The sequence below is a fragment of the Corticium candelabrum genome, chromosome 2 (assembly GCF_963422355.1).
Source record: "Corticium candelabrum chromosome 2, ooCorCand1.1, whole genome shotgun sequence".
Lineage (NCBI taxonomy): Eukaryota > Metazoa > Porifera > Homoscleromorpha > Homosclerophorida > Plakinidae > Corticium > Corticium candelabrum.
Window position 1 is genome coordinate 259890 of NC_085086.1, and position 20873 is coordinate 280762.

Below are 20873 nucleotides of genomic sequence, written 5' to 3' on the forward strand. Positions count from 1 at the left end.
AGACACACCAAGAGACAAAAGAACACTGACGGCCAGACAGACAGACAGACAAACAGGCAGACACACCGATACAAACACAGACAGAAACACTGATAGACAGACGAACAGACACACTGATACACAGACAGACGGACAGACGTACTGATAGACAGAGGAACAGAAACACTCACAGACAGCTGGACAGACACACTAACACACAAAAACACACTGACAGACAGAAAGACACAATGAGAGACTAACCTACAGACACGCTGACAGACAGACAGGCACACTGACAGACAGACAGACACACTAACAGACAAGCAGACACACTGATAGACAGACAGCCACACCGACAAACATACTGACAGACAGATGGACAGACACACCAAGGGACAAAACACTGACAGCCAGACAAACAGAATGACAAACAAGCAGACACACTGATACACAGAGAGACAGACACACTGACAGACAGATGGACAGACACACGGACAGACAGACCGACACACTTATAGACATACGGACAGACACACTGACAAACAGACAGACAGACATACATGCTGACAGACAGGCAGACACACTGACAGACAAACAGGCATGTAGCCTCGAACTTCCAGACCAGAGAACCGGCGAAGCGCATGAACTCTAGTCTGGACCAAGTCGACACTAAAATGATTTCGGAAATAGTCCTTATAAGCCAATCAGCTTCTACAACACGAATCTCGGTTGTAAATTCTGATTGGCTTAGCAATAATTGGTTATGCTAAGTGCACTAGCACTGATTGCGCGCGTGTGAAATCCTCATGGGCGGCTAAGTGCACGCCAGAACAATGATTAGACTCTGCACACACAAACATCTTAGTTTTAGTTTTAGCTTCAGTTCTTCGATATTTTCAAGCTTGCGGTGACAGGACATGCACAGCAGCGTCGCTAAACCATCAACTTTGACAACTGGTGGAGCGGTAGTCTCGCTTTTTAGTCGAGCAGTTAGAGTAGCTAGCGGTCTGCCAAAGAATCAAAGAGTCGTGGTTTCATGTCGTCTACCAAGATATCACAGCAAACACGGCAGACGTCTCCTTCTTCGTGAGATCTCATGGCATTTACAAATGATATGTTGATCTAGGTAAAACGATCCTACGCTGTTAGACACCATTTAGCATCATTTTTCATAAGTACTTCCAAAATCATTTTAGTAACCTTGGGTTCAGACTAGAGTTCGCACGCAATCTGGTCTGTAAGTTGGAGGCTAATTAATTGTATGCAAATTATTTATTTATTATTTCTTAATAATTTGTTGATATAAATTAATGTATATTGGAAGCGTAGATGCAGGTGTAGTGTATGGTACCTACTACAAGTGTAACCAGTATTGGAGGTGTAGCGGTCAGCTCTGAACACGTAGACATATGTGGAAGGCGTAGAGAGCAGTTGTGAAGACACAGCGGGCCGCTACACCTTAGCATGCCTGGCTAGAACCCTGACTAGTAGCTAAAGCTGTGCTAACACCATGAACACCGATATTCACAATACAATGATTACAAATATTATCATTCACATTCACATCAACATGTCTTACATTGGTTTTTATGTTCATATCACATTCATTTTCTAACAGAATACGAACAACTTCGGAGTGATCGCTCCTAGCAGCCCAATGCAATGCTGTCCATCCATCCTACAATAACAGATAATTATAATAAGAAAGCAATCAGACAGACAGACAGACACAAACAGACAAACAAACAGACAGTATAGAATTTTTTAGGTTAATAAGAACTTATTTGTTTTGAGCATAACGTCATGTAAAAGAAATAAATGTATTGACAGACAGACAGAAAAACAGAAGAACAGAAATACAGACAAACAGACAGACACACTGACAGACTGACGCAGAGACACACCGACAGAAAAACAGACAGACAAATAAACAAACAGACATACAAACAGACAGACAGACAGACAGACAGAGAGACAGACAGACGGACGAACAGACACACTAAGTGAGAGACAGACAGACAGACAGACAGACAGACAAACAAACAGATCGACACACTGACAGACAGACGGACAGACACAGTTATAGACAAACAGACACAGAGACATACAAACGGTCAGACAAACAAACAGACAGACACACTGACAGACAAAACGACAGACACAATGACAGATAGACAGACACACTGACAGACAAACAGACAGACAGCCAAACTGACAGACAGACGGACAGACACACTGACAGACAGACGGACCGACACACTGACAAACAGACAGACACACTGACAGACAAACAGACAGACAAACAAAGAGACAGACAGACTAACAGACAAAAACACTGACGAACAAACTGACAGACAAACGGACAGACAGATAAACGGGCAGACACACTGATACACAGACAGACTGACACACTGACAAACCGGCGGAAAACACACTGACAGACAGATGGGCAGACACACTGGCAGACAAAATGACTGACAGACAGATGGACACACACACACACACACACACACACACACACACACACACACACACACACACACACACACACACACACACTAATAAACAGAGAGACACACTAACAGAAAGACAGACACATTGAGAGAAAGACAGACACGTGACACTGACTGACCGACAGACACACTGACTTACCGACAGACACACTGACAGACATATGGACAGACACACTGACAGACAGATGGACAGACACACCAAGGGATAAAAACACTGACAGCCAGATGGACGAACAGACAAACAGGCAGACACACTGATACACAGACAAACAGACACGCAGATAGACAGACGAACAGACACACTAAAACACAGACAGACAGACAGACATACTGACAAACAGACGGACAGAAACACAGACAGACAGATGGACAAACACACCAAGGGATAAAAACACTGACAGCCAGATGGACGAACAGACAAACAGGCAGACACACTGATACACAGACAAACAGACACGCAGATAGACAGACGAACAGACACACTAAAACACAGACAGACAGACAGACATACTGACAAACAGACGGACAGAAACACAGACAGACAGCTGGACAGACACACTAACACACAAAAACACTAAAAGACAGACAGACAGACACTGACATACATACACACCTACTAACAGACAGACAGACCGACATTCAGGCAAACAGACAAACAGACAGACAAACATACAGACATACGAAGAGACAGACAGACAGACAGACACAGTGACAGACAGACAGACACTGATAGACAGACAAGCACACTGATAGACAGACAGACAAACAAATTGACAGACAGACAGACAAGCTGAAAACAAGATAGACAGATAGACAAATGATATGTTGATTTAGGTAAAACAATCCTACGCTGTTAGACACCATTTAGCATTGCTATTGATAAATACTTCTGAAATCATTTTAGTATCGACTTGGTCCAGACTAGAGTTCGAGCGCTTCGCCCACTCTCTGGTCTGATAATTGGAGGCTAACAGGCACAGTGATAGACAGACAGACAGACACACTGACAGACAGACAAACACACTGAGAGACAAACAGACAGACACGCTGACAGACAGATGGACAGACACACTAAAAGACAAAATACTGACAGACACACCGACAGACAGACAAACAAGCCGACACACTGATACACAAGTAGACAGAAACACACTGACAAACAGATGGACAGATACCCTGACAGACAGATGGACAGACACACTGACAGACAAAATCACTGACAGACAGATGGACAGACACATTGACTGACAGACAGACACACACACTGAGAGACAGAGGGACACACTAACAGACAGACAGACACACTGACTGACAGACAGACAGACTGACTGACAGACACACTGACAGACAAACTGACAGACATACGGACAGACAGATGGACAGACACGCCAAGGGACAAAACACTGACAGCCAGACGGACAGACAGACAAAGAGGCAGATACAGTAATACACAGACAGACAGACACACTGAAAGACAGACGGACAGACACATTGACAGACAGACAAACAGACAAACAGGCAGACACAGTGACAGACAGACGAACACACGCACTGACAGACAGCTGGACAGACACACTAACAGACAAAAGCACTGACAGACAGACGAACAGACACTGACATACATACACACCAACCAACAGACAGACAGTCAGGCAAACAGACAAACAGACAGACATAAATCCTACATTTATGTATCTTCAACTTTTAGTTACTAATTTGTTATAGTGATATAACGTTTACTGTATTAGCTTTGATGTTTACAATAAACGATCTACAACAGACCGACAAAAACACAAACAAAACGAGAGACAGAAAAACTACAGACAAACAAAAGGACAAACAAACATACATACATACATACATATAAATAATAATTTATTTAAAACCAACCAATAAATATAAAACAAATTTCTATAAATTGTTTGTATTTCTTCACTTTCTATTAATTAAATAAAATTATAATAATATTCAATATTAATAAATTAATTATTAGTACATAACATCTCATACATCACATTAAATCTCCACTTAATATTTATTGAAAAGTTACAACACACAATAAAACAAGAAATACAAACAGATTGGTATATAGAGAACAAACGATTATTGACTGACCATCAACACAACTCACACCAAAAAGAAGTTTCATCTCTTCGTTAGAAATAAAAACGTTGATCTAGTTGATATCTTATCATACGGGATACAACAACAAACATAACACTTTCTTCAATCACACAATCAATCAACTCACGTCGTCGGTCTTATTCACGTCTGATCCACTTCTTAATAGCAGCTCAACAATTTCCGTGTTATCATTCCAACAAGCTTCTATCAGAACAGTCCGATTCTATTTTGAGATCAAATGACGTGAAGTTCATTTCATCATCCAATACACACATTAGAACACACAACACATACCAATCTCCCACGACGTGTATTAACGTCTGCTCCTCTTTTAATTAAACGAGTGACTGTCTCCACATCATTTCTCTGCACAGCATCATAAAGTTGTTTGTTGATTTTTTTACGTGCAAACATTTCCAATCTCCAAAAACACTTTTAACTATAGGAAACAAACAAACTCTAACATCCCAACACTCAAATCAACTCGCAAACGAAAGAAAAAGTGAGAAAACATCCACACTATGACGTCATCTTTCTTTCTCTCATCACTAGCACTCGCAGCATTTCCCAAAAAGCAACGACGTCGTACAACAGTCCACTTATCTACAAGTTACGTTCTAGTTCTCTAGCGACATCACTAAAATACGCATCATTCTCACATTCTCTCATGCAACCACAAATAGGCAAAGTATTGCTACAAAAAGAATCTACTTACTGCAAAAAAGGGTCAGCGAGAGTGTGATTCAAGGAATTTCCCCAAATGAATGACGTCTGCAAATCTACTTTTGCGCATGCCTCTCGCTATTATCCCGGATAAAAATGTCCAATATATCTGTGCGCACGAGTTGTATCGTTGTTATTACTGTGTCATTCTATTGTTTGTTTAATTAAATGATTTATTTATCATAGCTGTGGGAATTTACGCTTTTCTTCTGTTTCAATCGTTATTGCTCTACTGTGTTCAACGCGATACTCAAAATATATTATTTTATTGATTTATCACTTACTTTATTCATTTATCACTAATTTATTGATTTATTACTAATTTATTGATTAATTGATAACATATAAATAAATAATAAATGTTTTAATTTATTATTAATTTATCAGTATTTTCTTTATCTATTATTTATATATTGATTTGTTTGTCGGCTTTTTGGCTGTTATTTTGTTTGTTGGTTTGGTTGCTCGTATATTTGTTGTTTCTTTGTATATTTCATCCTTTGTTTGTTTGTCTATCTGTACTTTCTTTAGTTGTTTGTTTGTTTGCTTGTTTGTTAATTTGTTAGTTTGTTTATCTGTAAGTCTGTTCGTCTGTTTGTTTGTTTGTTTTGTCGGTTTTTAGTTTGTTAGTTTGTTGTTTGTTCGTTTGTTTATCTCTCAATTTGTTTGTATATTTATTTATTGTTTTTTATTTCTTTTTTGTTTTTCTTTCTTGTTTGTTTGTTCGTTAGTTTGTTTGTTCTTTCCTTTGTTCGTATTTTGTTACATCGTGTTTCTTGTATCTTCGCTTGTTTGTTTATTTGTTTGTTTGTTTGTTTGTTTTATTTTTGTATTTTTCTTATGTTTCTTTGTCCAATTGTTTTCATATTTACTTTTTTTATTGCTCGTTTATGGTTTGTTTGATTGTATATTTGTTTGTTTGTCTGTTTCCTTTTGTTTATATATTTGTTGGTTTTTTGATCGATTGAGTGTTTGTCTGTTTCTTTGTTTCTTTGTTAGTTTTTTATTTGTTTGTTTATTTGTTTGTTTGTCTATTTTTTCCATTTTATTTGCTTGTTTTTTATATGTTTGTTTGTTTTTCTGTTTGATTGTTTGTCTGTTTGTTTGTTTATTTGTTTGTTGGTTGCTTTGCTTGTCTGTTTGCTTGCTTTTTTGTTTGTTTTTGTTTGTTTGTTTGTTTAGTCGTTGGTTTGAGACTTTGGTAGCTAGTTTGCTTGTTACTTTGTTTGTTTATTTATTGGTTTGTTTGTCTTCTTGTCTGATTGTTAGTTTTTTCGTTTGTTTGTTTGTCTGTTTACTTGTTTCTCTTTTTAATTGTTTGTTTGTTCACTGGTTAGTTAATGATGTGTCTGTGGATCGTCACTGTATGTATCATGCCATATTGTATCAGCTTGAAAGTAATGCTTCTTGTAGTGTAAGTGTTACTGAGATTGGAGAAATGACTGCAGTGTTCTCCGCAGGCATCTCAAGACGTGGCGACGCGCCACGCCTTGGCTAAATTTTACAAAGACACACCCATTTCCGCCATGGCGACACACCTATTTCCGCCATGGCTAGTGCCGCCACGCCTTGACTTATGCCCGCCACGCCTTACTATCTACCTGTATGTGGTAGGCAAGAAATGGGAGACCAGTGGTTTGGGTTCTTGTATCTATGAATAAAACACCTGTTGTTGTCGTGGAAAGTCCAAAAACAACGTCATAGAGATTGGTATGTCCAAAATATACTTATGACGTTGTTTCGAATCCGATCCAACGTCATTTGGTGGCGTGTTCGCCCACATTCCAATCCGTATGTGAGTCACGCCCTCGGCAGCCGTTTATGCCGTGGAGTCGTTATTGGTGCGTTGAGAGGCTACAAAGTCACAAGACAAAGTATATCAATGCTTCGAATTGTGTTGTTGAAGCGATAGCCCAATTTCTCGTTCTTCTAGTGGCGTTCTGGGAGACGCTAGCCTACACAGGATGTAAGACAATGCACTGATTACATACGCCAAAACGCGCTTGAACGGCATCGGCCCAAAGCCAAAGTTAGCGAAAGCATTGCTTAGGTTAGTGTAGACATGTTCGCAGTTTCGAAAATCTTGTAGATCTCGGCGAGCATGCCGATACGCTGCGCACGTCTCTAGCGTCGATATCGGCATGGAAAATTGTCACCGACTGCTTAGCGAACTTGTCTACTAGTGTTAAGTTACTCAATAAAGCTATTTCAATCGATTTTGTGACTCGTATTGGCTTGGAATATATTGGGAGGCATAGGTTTTCGACATCTACGAAGGCAGATTAGAAAGAAGCCCGGATGAAAAGTCGCTAGAAGGCTAGTGATAGCTTGCTTGTGGTGTACTCTGTCCACGCATAGAAATGTTGTACAGCTAACATTTTAGACCAAACACAAGCCCCTATGTTGCTCTAGCACTGCACCACAAAGCCAGCAAACGCAACTTAGATGGCCACGCCCATGTTTTAAACAACCACGCCCACAAGTGCGTTCCATTTAGCCACGCCTACACCGCCACGCCTTTGAGATATTCTGGGGAGAACACTGGACTGTATCCAATCTTGACAAACAGAGTGATTTCTATGGGCAATTTCTAATAATGTAAGTGCGCCAATTTGCCTTTGTGTATCTTTGTGTCTGTCAGTTAGTCAATTTGTGCGTCTTTCTCCATTTTATGTTCATTCGTCTATCTTTCTGTCCATCTGTTTCCCTCAGTTCGCTGTGTGTCTTTATAATGACAATAAAATTCATTCATACACATAATACTGACAATCAACTCACATCCGTATCATTACGGACTCTCGCGCAACGTTTCACTACATGCATATTCACTATCTCTTTGTTCCAACCGGTTTGATTTATTATAAATATTATAATTTATTATTAATTGATTGATTTATTATTAATTAATTAATTTATTTTTAATTTATTGAATTCATATTATTCAATGATTTAATATTAATTTAAAATTTGTTATTAATTTATTGATTTATTATTAATTTATTATTTGTTATTAATAATAAATAATTCAATTAATAATAAATTAATAAAAGATTATAATAAATAATATATTAATTATAAATTAATAAATTAGTAATATATCAATAATGTAATAATAAATCAGTACATTTTTAATTTATCACTAATTTATTTATTTATCATTAATTTATTAATTTATTACGAATCATGGACTTCACGGATATGACTCAAAACACGCCGGATAGTTCCAGACATATGGCAGTACGGAAAGGGACATTCTTCTCCTTGAGACATTGAGTGTACCAGCTACCTTTCAAAGGCAATCCAGACAAGCGCTCAATCAACCGTAACAGCCATCCACCTGTCTGTCTGTCTCAATACATGTATCTGTCTGTCTGTCTGTCTGTCTGTCTGTCTGTCAGTCAGTGTGTCTGTCCATCTATCTGTCAGTGATTTTGTCTGTGAGTGTGTTTGTCAGTGTTTTTGTCTGTTAGTGTGTCTGTCTGTGTGTTTGTCTGTCAGTGTGTCTGTCTGTCTGTCAGTATGTCTGTCCTTCTGTCTGTCAGTTTTTCGGTCTGTTTGTTTGTCTGTCAGTGTGTCTGTCTATTTGTCATTGTGTCTGTCATTTTGACTATCAATGTATCTGCCTGTTTGTTTGTCTGCCCGTTTGTGTATCTGTGTGTCTGTGTGTCGGTCAATGTGTGTGTCCGTCTGTCTGTCAGTGTGTCTGTCTGTTTGTTTGTCTGTCGGTCTGTTTGTCCGTCAGTGTGTCTGTTCGGCCGTCTGTCTGTTTGTCTGTCTGTCTGTTTGTCTGTCTGTTTGTCTGTCTTTTTGTTTGTCTGTATGTCTGTCTGTTTATCTGTCTGTCTGGTTTTTTGTTTTTTTGTCAGTGTGTCTGTCTGTTTGTCTGTATTTTTGTTCTTCTGTTTGTCAGTCTTCCTGTCGGTCTCGCTGTCTGTCTGTCTGTCACTCTGTCAATACATTTATTTCTTATACATGACGTTATGCTCAAAACAAATAAGTTCTGATTAACCTAAAATATTCTGTACTGTCAGTTTGGTTGTCTGTTTGTGTCTGTCTGTCTGTCTGATTGCTTTCTTATTATAATTATCTGTTATTGTAGAGTGGAAGGACAGCATTGCATTGTGCTGCTTGCAACAATCACTCCAAAGTTGTTCGTATTCTGTTAGAGAATGGATGTGATAGCAACATAACAACCATTGTAAGACATGTTGATGTGACTGTGAATGATAATATTTGTAATCATTGTATTGTGAATTTCGGTGTGCATGGCTTTAGCACATCTTTAGCTACTAGTCAGGGCTCTAGCCAGGCATGTTAAGGTGTAGCGGCCCGCTATGTCTTCAGAACTGCCATCTACGCCTTCCACGTGTCTACGCGTTCAGAGCTGGCCACTACACCTCCAATACTGGCTACACATGTAGTAGGTACCATACACTACACCTGCATCTACGCTTCCAATATAGATTAATTTATATCAACAAATTATTAAGAAATAATAAATAAATAATTTGCATACAATTAATTAGCCTCCAACTTACAGACCAGAGTGCGTGCAAACTCTAGTCTGTACCACAATGCTACTAAAATGATTTTGGAACTCCTTATGAAAAGTGATGCTAAATGGTAGTCTAACAGCGTAGGATTGTTTTACCTAGATCAACATATCATTTGTAAATGCCATGAGATCTCACAAACGAAGAATAGATGTCTGCAGTGTTTGCTGTGATATCTTGGTAGACGGCATGAAACCACGACTCTTTGATTCTTTGGCAGACCGCTAGCTACTCTAACTGCTCGACTAGCGAGACTACCACTCGACCAGTTGTCAAAGGTGACGGTCTAGCGATGCTACTGTGCATGTCCTCTCACCGCAAGCTTGAAAAGATTGAAGAACTGAAACTTAGCCGCCCATGAGGATTTCACACTCGTGCAATCAGCGTTAGTGCACTTAGCATAACCAATTATTGCTAAACCAATCAGAATTTACAACCGACATTCCGGTTCTAAGACGCACATTGGCTTAGAAGGCTATTTCCGAAATCATTTTAGTACCGTTCTGGTACAGACTAGAGTTTGCGTGCTGTCTGGTCTGTAAGTTTGAGGCTAACAATTAATTAATTTATAGAAATTAATTGTTTGTAAATTATTTATATTTTATTTATTTAATATTATTTATTAATAATATATTTATATAACTAATTGTATGCAAGTCATTTATTTGTTATTGATAAATAATTTATTGATATAAATTAATTTTATGCAAATTATTTTATTTTTAAATTTGTCATTTATTTATAATTATTTTTTATTATTATGTCAGTGTGTCTGTATGTTGTTTGTCTGTCTGTCGGTTTGTCTGTTTGTCTGTCTGTCTATCACATATATTTGTCTGTCTCATGTGTCACGCCAATACCGCTAAGCCTTCCTAAAATCCTTTCTATAATTCTGCTAGTTTATATAAAATTCTATTTATTTTGTTTGATCAACAGTCAATACTCCAGCAGGTGACAAGAAACATATAAGTATAAGCTGGAGTATTATACATCTAATTTTATTATCATGTATTTTGATGTGTTAATATTAGAAGATGTTAATCATACTTGGATATTGTGTGTATTTGACAGTGGGGAAGAACTGCACTTCTATTGGCTGAGGAATACAATAACAAGGATGCTGCAGATGCGATCAATGCATTCACTGTAAATTGTGTGTGTGTGTGTGTGTGTGTGTGTGTGTGTGTGTGTGTGTGTGTGTGTGAGTGTGTGTGTGTGTGAGTGTATGTGTGCGTGTGTGTGTGTGTGTGTGTGTGTGTGTGTGTGTGTGTGTGTGTGTTGTGTGGGAGTGTGTTTGTAATATTGCTAATTAACTGTGTTGTATATTTAGGTTAAGAACCCATTACAATCACCATTGCCTGTCAACTGTAAGTATAAATATAAACATTTATTAATACAGCTTGATGAGTAGTCGTGTTTGTAACTTACTAACACTAAACATATCACAGGCTTGTAGGCTGCTTTATGAATGAGAGGGTTCAACTTAGGCTCACAAGCCAAGCCAATGTATTTGTTTAGTCCCAAGACATTTAAGTGATAGACAGCAGTTCTTATCTACATATCAACTTCTCTACGGTAGTTACATGTATGGAACAAGACACAAGAAATGTATTCAAAGCTGTTTGTGCAGCTCAGGCAGCATTCAGCGCTATCACACATCTACTTATAAGAGAATTTTGCACGCAGCACAAATACATGCTCATCTTCACTCATGGTCATCTACACTTTGTTTATCATGTTAATCAGTGTGTACCTCACTTTTAACACTTGCTGCTGACCCATTTATTGGAGTTCTTATGAAGACTTTCTTTTGATGGCCTCAATCGAGCAGTCTGCATTGACTTGCACCAACTGTCCTACCATCTAATCAACTTTCAATCACTTTATCACACGGAGAGAGCTCCAGTGAGGCAGCAATGAAAAGCACAAAGGATGTGATACAATGCTTTTTAGAATATTACTTGTCTATGGAAGCTCATCTAGACATGTCAGTGCGATCTTAGAGAAAAATATTTGCAGTACAACAAGAAGCTGGCTAGATCACAGTCTCCATGCAGTTGCTTCTGCCGCAGTACTGCTACACGTACACTGCCTCACTTTGAGAGATTTTTTAATTTGTTCATGCAGCTGTGGATATATATATATATATATATATATATATATATATATATATATATATATATATATATTAACGTTACCTGAGAGCTGTAGTTTAGAGAGGTCTTGACTTTAAATATTATTAATAAATAAATAAGTTAGTGATAAATCAATAATATAATGATAAATATATAAATTAGTAATAAATCAATAAATTAGTAATAAATCATTAAATTAGTAATAAATCAATAAATTAATAATTAGTCAATAAATTAATAATAAATCAATAAATTAGTAATAAATTAATAAATTAGTGATAAATCAATAAATTAGTAATAAATAAATAAATTAGTAATAAATAAATAAATTAGTGATAAATCAATAAATTGGTAATAAATCAATAAATAGTATTAAATCAATAAATTAGTAATAAATCAATAAATTAAAAATAAATCATTAAATTAGTAATAAATTAGTAATAATCCATAAATTAGTGATAAATCAATAAATTAGTAATTAAATTATAAATTAGTAGCAAATCAATAAATTAGTAATCAATAAATAAATTAATAATAAATCAATAAATTAGTGATAAATAAATAAATTAGTAATCAGTAAATAAATTAGTGATAAATCAATAAATTAGCGATAAATAAATAAATTAGTGATAAATCAATAAATTACTGTTAAATCAATGAATTAGTGATAAATCAATGAATTAATGATAAATCAATAAATTTGTGATAAATCAATAAATTAGTGATAAATATATAAATCATTAAGTTATTAATCAATAAATAAATTAGTAATCAATCAATAAATTAGTAATAAATAAATGAATTAGTAATCAATCAATAAATTAGTAATAAATAAATTAGTAATCAATCAATAAATTAGTAATAAATAAATATATTAGTAATAAATCAATAAATTAATAATAAATCATTAAATTAGTAATAAATTAGTAATAATCAATAAATTATTGATAAATCAATAAAGTAATAGTGAATCGTTAAATTTTTAATAAATCAATAAATTAGTAATAAATCAATAAATTAGTGATAAATCAATAAATTTATAGTAAATCAATAAATTGGTAATAAATCAATAAATAGTATTAAATCAATAAATTAGTAATAAATCAATAAATTAATAATATATCATTAAATTAGTACTAAATTAGTAATAATCAATAAATTATTGATAAATCAATAAAGTAATAGTAAATCAGTAAATTAGTAACAAATCAATAAATTAGTGATAAATCTATAAATTAATAAATTATTGATAAATCAATAAAGTAATAGTGAATCAGTAAATTAGTAACAAATCAATAAATTAGTGATAAATCTATAAATCTAAAATTAGTGATAAATCAATAAAATTGTAGTAAATCAATAAATTGGTAATAAATCAATAAATAGTATTAAATCAATAAATTAGTAATAAATTAATAATAAATCATTAAATTAGTAATAAATTAGTAATAATCAATAAATTATTGATAAATCAAGAAAGTAATAGTAAATCAGTAAATTGTTAATAAAGGAATAAATTAGTAATAAATCTATAAATTAGTGATAAATTAATATATTAGTAATAAATTAATAAATTAGTAATAAATCAATAAATTAGTGATAAATCAATAAATTTGTAGTAAATCAATAAATTGGTAATAAATCAATAAATAGTATTAAATCAATAAATTAGTAATAAATCAATAAATTAATAATAAATCATTTATTTATAAATTAGTAATGATCAATAAATTATTGATAAATCAATAAAGTAATAGTAAATCAGTAAATTTGTTAATAAATCAATGAATTAGTAATAAAATTATAAATTAGTAACAAATCAATAAATAAGTGATAAATCAATAAATTTTTAATAAATCATAAAATTAATAATAAATTAGTAATAAATTAATAAATTAGTAATCTACTATATAAAGCTCAAATTGTCTGTCTGTCTGTCTGTCTGTCTGTGTGTGTTTGTGTGTGTGTGTGTGTGTGTGTGTGTGTGTGTGTGTGTGTGTGCGTGTGTGTTCGCGTTTGGGGGCCACGTCTTTTGTCCGTTCGCATCCGAAATTGGCACGCACACTCGGCACGCACACGGGAAGGTTTGCGTAAAAAAATTAAAAATATGCACCGGGTCCCCTCTCGAGGGGTCGACCCCCGCGTAAAATTTCTCAACGATGCAAACGCTACACATTCCGGTTGATTCGAACATACGCCCACGCCAGTCCTGTGTAGACTGTATGCATCGTTGTCCTTCGCAAAGCTTCGAGCGATCGAATATCTCTTGCCGACGAAACTTACTTTTCTATCGCTTTCGTTTCTCTCCAAATTCTGATTGCATTTGCACCGAATCTAACCTACACGTTTTCTGCAGCAAGCGCTACACGGGGAGTGTGTCGATTTCTATCGAAACAAGCGCGAAGAGCAAGATTCGAATTCATTCAACATATCCGGGACCTCGCAACAAAGATTGCACGTGACGTGTCTACAGATTTATGTTTACACTACAGTGTCTTGCCCGTACGAAGGACGGGCCATGAATAATAAATCAATAAATTAGTAATAAAGCAATAAATTAGTAATAAATAAATTAATAATATGTAAATGAATTAATAATATATCAATAAATTAATAGTAAATCAATAAATTAATAATAAATCAATAAATTAATAATAAATAAATGAATTAAAGGAGAACTCCAACGATTTTCAAGTTGGGGTCAGATACAAGATTTTTATATCTTGACTGCACTCGAAAACTTTGAGTTCCCTCCATTGCTTCTGTAACTTAGGAAAAGCACCACAAAAAGAGGAAGTGTTAGAGTAGGCGTGGTTAATGACGCAGTGGGTGCATGACTTCCACGCGCACAAGCCGTGCTATCTACTTAGCTTATTCGACGAGAAATGGTCCACTGCATTGCTTTTGACTGTAGCCACAACAGCAGCGACATCGCCAGAGGTGTCAGCTTCTTCAGGCTTTCTCTCAAGAAGCCAGATTTGCTAGAATCATGGCTAGCAAAGTTACGTCTGGTGGATCCGCCTATCTCAAGAAAACAGCCGCGTTTGTTCGGATCACTTTGAGTCCTACAACGCATGCTGGAATGACACGTCTGATACCCTTGCCCAGCCTCTCGTGTAGTCTCGCGTAGCCAGACCCCTTTCCGCCGCGGCCTCCCCGGCGAAATGGGGTCTGGTGTACGGCGTTTGATGTCGCTGTGTGCCGCGTAGCCAGAAATCGGCTATCTAAAGACCGAATTTAGTTTCTTAAACGCTTCACTAAAGACGAGACTGGTATGCACGCAATGCAATCCTATCTCAATAGCTTCTCTTGTTTCGTAGAGAACAACTACAGCTAGAGTCGTTGCTGTTTGTGAAATCTGCATGTCTACAGCAGCGATTAAACGATTTGGTCTCTTCCTGGTTGCTACTGTATGTGTTCATCAAAACAATGCACAAAACACATGAGATGATTACCCAAACACAGAAAGACGACTCATCTTGTTTCGATGACGTCATGCAACTCCAAGCCTTTCCAGATATCGCTCACTCCGGACTGTATGCGGTCGCTTTAGACGTCAAAAAACAGCAAACAGCACTGAGTACGTTCGCATTCAGTCTCCGTTGTGACACGAGCGCACAACGTTAGATCGTACGACGTCGATCATGTCTGCATGAAATCGAAACCTGTCGACGTCAACGTCCCCGCGGCCGCGTTTAATCGCTGCTGTAATCGCTGCTGTAGACATGCAGATTTCACAAACAGCAACGACTCTAGCTGTAGTTGTTCTCTACGAAACAAGAGAAGCTATTGAGATAGGATTGCATTGCGTGCATACCAGTCTCGTCTTTAGTGAAGCGTTTAAGAAACTAAATTCGGTCTTTAGATAGCCGATTTCTGGCTACGCGGCGCACAGCGACATCAAAGGCCGTACACCAGACCCCATTTCGCCGGGGAGGCCGCGGCGGAAAGGGGTCTGGCTACGCGAGACTACCTCTCGTGCACCCAGCAAGTAAATTACCTGTACACAGTTAGTCGCAGCAGCCTGCGTGAACATTTTACATAGCTAAGCAAGCCAGTCCAAGTCCGTCTAGGTGCTACTCGCCTGGAAGTTAGTGGCTCTCTGATGGGATCCCGTCGCCAATCGGTCATTAAGACTACAGCTGTTCGAAGAACGTCTTCATTGAGACACACAGCAAGGAAGTTCTCATGCTGCGTAATAATTACAGATCAGATCCTGAAGCTTCCACCCTATACCCTAGTTCGTCCACTTCCTGGCAGCACAAGCACTCAGCTACGCTAGGCATTACAGAACACCTGTTGCAGCTGCACCAAGCAGAGTTCCCAACTCGATTTTCGTTCTCATCAGACAGATCTTCACCGGTGATATGTCTGCCGTCATGGCCGTCAATGTATTTAACTGCGTTGATGTCACGCTGAGTAGGTCCGTACTCTTGCTCGAAACTGTAAGGTCGAACACCAGACAGAAAAGAACAACGCGTATGCGTTCGAATCCGTCCGCAACTGCATCTAAACCGATGGCATGCGCGTGTGGCTTTGCACCAATGACGTCATGTACCTCGCTTACCTGACACGCCCCTTTCTTTCGACGTTTCTCCTGCCGTGAAGATGTCGTGCACAACCTATGTCCCTTCGAATTGTCGGTTTATGGAAGGGACTTGTATCTGACCCCAACTTAAAAATCGTGGGAGTTCTTCTTTAATAATATATCAATAAATTAGTAATAAATCAATATATTGATAAGAAATCAATAAATTAGTAATAAATTAATAAATTAATAATAAATCAATAAATTAATAATAAATCAATAAATTAGTCATAAATCAATAAATTAATAATAAATCAATAAATTAATAATAAATCAATAAATTAGTCATAAATCAATAAATTAGTCATAAATCAATAAATTAGTAATAAGTTAATAAATTAGTAATAAATCAATAAATTAATAATAAATCAATAAATTAGTGATAAATCAATAAATTAGTAATAAATCAATAAATTAATAATAAATCAATGAATTAGTGATAAATCAATAAATTAATGATAAATGAATACATTAGTGATAAATAAATAAATTAGTGATAAATAAATAAATAAATAATAAATAAGTAAATTAGTATTAAATTAATAAATTAATGTATTAGTGATAAATCAATAAATTAGTGATAAATCAATAAATTAATAAATTAGTAATAAATTAATAAATTCTTCTGGAATACCGTGAGTAGCGAACGTGTACTTCATGGCGTTAATGACCGACGATGATGTCTTGTCTCTCAGTTGCTGAACGTCTATGTACTTGGAATAATAGTCCCCTACTGTCAGATAATCTTTTGCTTTCAAAGTCATGATATCCACTCCTAGCTTTTCCCATGGTCTTGTTGGTAGTGCATGCGGCAGAAGAGGCTCCTTAGTATTGCTCCTCCGGAAACGCAGACAAGTCCTGCACTGACTAACCACTCGGTCGATGTCTTTTGTCATTCCTGGCCAATACATGACTGCTCTTGCTCGCTCTTTGCATCTTTCCAGCCCTTGATGAGATTCATGTACAATCTTTAGCATGTCTGAATGTAGCACCTTTGGTATGATTATCTTCCTTCCTTTGAACAATATGCCCTCTGCCTGATGAAGCTCGTCTCTGATCGTCCAGTATGCTCGTATCTTGGTTGGTACATCCTCAATCTTTGGAGGCCAGCCCATTTCTATTTGTCGATTGAGACATTGCAGCTGTTGATCTGTTGCCGTGGCCTGTTGTAACTGCGCTTTCTTTTTTGCACTTACTGGCAGCGAAGTGACAAAAGCATGGACCATGACTTGCATGTCACTGGTAAGTTCTGGATCCGTGTCGTGACTAGTCGCCAAGTGCGCCCGCGACAGAGTGTCTGCTGCGTACATTAGCTTGCCTGGAACATAACGAACTACCAGGTCATATCTCTGCAGCTGTAGCATCATTCTTTGGAGCCTTGGTGGTGCTGCACCAATTGGCTTCTTCATTATAGCTTCCAAGGGCTTGTGGTCGGTCTCCATATTGGTGGTCTTTCCATATATATATGGGTGAAATTTCTTGCATCCGTAGGTGACCGCGAGCATTTCTTTCTCTATTTGTGCGTAAGCTCTTTCAGCGGTTGTGAGTGTCCGTGATGCGTACGCTACTGGCTTGCCTTGCTGCATGAGACATGCCCCTAAGCCACTCTGTGACGCGTCCGCTTGCACTGTGACCGGTTGCTCAGGATCATAGAATGCTAGCACTGGATCACTAGTGAGTGCTCGCTTTATGTCGTTGATGGCCGCATCATGCTGTGTATCCCATTTCCACATGCTTCCGTCCTTTATCAAATCTCTGAGTGGGGCTGTGATATCGGACTCCGCTGGAATATAGGGGGCCAAGAACTTAATCATGCCTAGCAGTCGCTGTACAGCTTGCTTGTCTTGGGGCTTTGGCATACCCGCAATCGCCTCAATCTTTTCCGGATCCGGTCGCTGTCCCTGTTGACTAAGAATGTGACCCATATACTTCACTTGGCGAACCTTGTACTGTAGCTTCTGGGGACTGAACCGCACATTCCTTTCTCTTGCTCGTTGTAACACCTGAGCGAGAGCCTTGTCATGTTCCTCTTCCGTCTTGCCTGCCACAATCAGATCATCCGCAATCACGTGAACGTTTGAGATGTCCCCAAATGTGCGATCGTTCCTTTCTTGCAGCACTTCACTGGCTGAAGCCAGTCCGAACGGCATCCTTGTGAAGCACTTTCTACCCCATGGGGTGCTGAATGCACACATCCTCGCTGATTCGTTAGACAATTTGACGTGCCAGAAGGCATCCTTCATGTCGACTACTGTGAATACCGCTTTGCCAGCCAGTCGGGCCTGGACATCTGACATTGTTGGTATTTGGTGTCTCTCCCTTTTGATGACTTTGTTGAGGGGTCTGGTATCCAGACAGATCCTCATGTTCCCATTCTTCTTTTCTGCTATCACAAGATTGTGAAGCCAGTCGGTCGGGCCCTCGACGTCTTGTATAATACCTTGTTGCTGCAGTTTTGCCAACGTCTGTTGCAGTTTGGTTCTCTTTGCATATGGTATGACTCGCGGATGCTGTACCACCGGAATAGCGTCTGCTTGAAGCTGGATGTCATACTCTTTGTCATACTCTCCTATTCCTTTAAACACATCCTTGTTCTGTTGGATGAGTTGCTGCCTGGTGTGACCTGATTGTATATCCCCTGGCACCACCTTGTCCACACGCCTGATGAGATCCAAGTCCTCGCATGCTGCTCTTCCAAGGATGGCTAGGTTGTCGTCGATAACATAAAACGTGAGCCTTTTTCTGCAGCTCGCCTTGTTTCTGCTGACTAAACAACTGACCTGAGTTGTGCCTCTGGGTATGATTTGACCACCACCAATTCCTGTAAGAATCTTGCTGGTGGGCTGCAATTTTGTCTTGAGAACTCTGTACACCTTAAAAGGCAAGATGTTTGCTTGGGCCCCGGTGTCCAGCTTGAAATCAATGTGCGCACGCTCCAGATCAAGGCGTTCCGTCCATTCTGCCGTGTCCCGGATATGTCCTATGAATATAGGTGACATCAGTAGCTCTTCATTCTCGTCGCTGCCTGCTTCATCTGCATCCTCGACCTGGAATTCAACCTGCCTAATTTGCCTGGCCGATTGTCGACAGACTTTGGCCAGATGGTTTCTCTTGTGACACGCTGAACACGTCTTTCCGTAGGCGGGGCACTGCCGAGGTGGGTGGACGCCTCCGCAATACTTGCATGCCGCTTGCCTGGTCTTGGATGACCTGCCACTATCGTGAATCCTCGAGCTCAGATTGGGCATAGTGTCTGGCTCGTTGCGTCGCTGCTTCTGTGTACCTCGAACGGCGCCTATGGGTACTTTCATCGCCTCTTTGTTCATAGCTTGCACCTGCTCTTTTGTTGCTTCTGCTGCTCTGCATATATCCAACGCTTTCTGCAAAGTAAGGTCTGATTCTCGTAATAATCTCTCTTTCACGCGTTCGTCGCGGATGCCAAACACGATCTTATCGCGTATTAGAAGATCGCGTTGGTCACTGAATTCGCACAACGCCGCTTTTACTTTCAACTCGGTAACCCATTGATCTACTGCCTCACCTTCTAACTGGTCTCTCGACCAGAATCTGTGTCTCTCGTATACAGTGTTGCGTCTGGGGTTGCAATATGTCTTGAATTGCTGGAGTACAGCGTTGACATCCTGTCTGGGATCAGGTTGCTCTGCTTCCTGTGGCGGGAAAACGAACGTCTGGTAGATCTCTTGGGCTTCAGGCCCAGCCACATGAAGAAGTATGGCCGTCTGCGTGGCGGGTGGCTTTTTGTCTAACTCAGACGCCTGGAAGTAGAAACGAAATTGCTGTTCCCACTTGCGCCACGTTTCAGCGAGGTTGCGGTCGCAAAACGACATTTCTGCTGGTGGCTTGAGTCGTTCCATCCTGACACCATGTAATGCTTTCAGTTGTATTATGGAGTCTACTAACGCAACTCAACACAGCTAAGTTACTCGCTGTTCCTAGGTTGAGCATAGATTCTACTACGCATGCTCAAAGTCTTAAACTAATAAAGTCACTACTGTCACAAGCTACTGCTCAAGATTTTTTATCTGAATGTTACATGCGAAAAACTGCTGTAGACGAGATATATCATGCAGTTTGATTGTTTTTGCTCACGTTTCTATAAATTGAGTTAGTTAATTAAGTTAAGATTACCTCCAACGTTTCAACAGCAAAACTTTATTTCCGTCAGTTGATACCATGATGGCTTAATTAACTAATTAAATAGCGACCACAGTATACCGTAATATAAACATCAAAGAGT

General features: G+C 38.1%; 2 protein-coding genes across 2 annotated transcripts; both read right to left on the reverse strand.

The window, feature by feature from the left end:
- Positions 1 to 1463: 1463 nt before the first annotated feature.
- LOC134198257 (acyl-CoA-binding domain-containing protein 6-like) lies at positions 1464 to 5122 on the reverse strand. Its single transcript, XM_062667618.1, has 4 exons — positions 4911 to 5122; positions 4744 to 4839; positions 1559 to 1657; positions 1464 to 1481 (listed from the first exon to the last, which is right to left on the reverse strand). The coding sequence occupies exons 1-4, from the start codon at positions 5028 to 5030 to the stop codon at positions 1464 to 1466; spliced, it is 333 nt and encodes a 110-aa protein (XP_062523602.1). The 5' UTR covers positions 5031 to 5122.
- Positions 5056 to 20490, reverse strand: LOC134198259 (uncharacterized protein K02A2.6-like). Its single transcript, XM_062667619.1, has 2 exons — positions 17250 to 20490; positions 5056 to 5219 (listed from the first exon to the last, which is right to left on the reverse strand). The coding sequence occupies exons 1-2, from the start codon at positions 20488 to 20490 to the stop codon at positions 5056 to 5058; spliced, it is 3405 nt and encodes a 1134-aa protein (XP_062523603.1).
- Between the last annotated feature and the right edge of the window lie 383 nt (positions 20491 to 20873).

Coding starts and splice junctions, on each gene's coding strand:
- LOC134198257 (XM_062667618.1), bottom strand. CDS start 5,030: ATGTTTGCACGTAAAAAAATCAACAAACAACTTTATGATGCTGTGCAG. Junction 4,840..4,910: donor ATACACGTCGTGGGAGATTG/GTATGTGTTGTG, acceptor ATCTCAAAATAG/AATCGGACTGTTCTGATAGA. Junction 1,658..4,743: donor ACGTGAATAAGACCGACGAC/GTGAGTTGATTG, acceptor CTGTTATTGTAG/GATGGATGGACAGCATTGCA.
- LOC134198259 (XM_062667619.1), bottom strand. CDS start 20,490: ATGGAACGACTCAAGCCACCAGCAGAAATGTCGTTTTGCGACCGCAAC. Junction 5,220..17,249: donor GTACACGTTCGCTACTCACG/GTATTCCAGAAG, acceptor CGTAACTTGTAG/ATAAGTGGACTGTTGTACGA.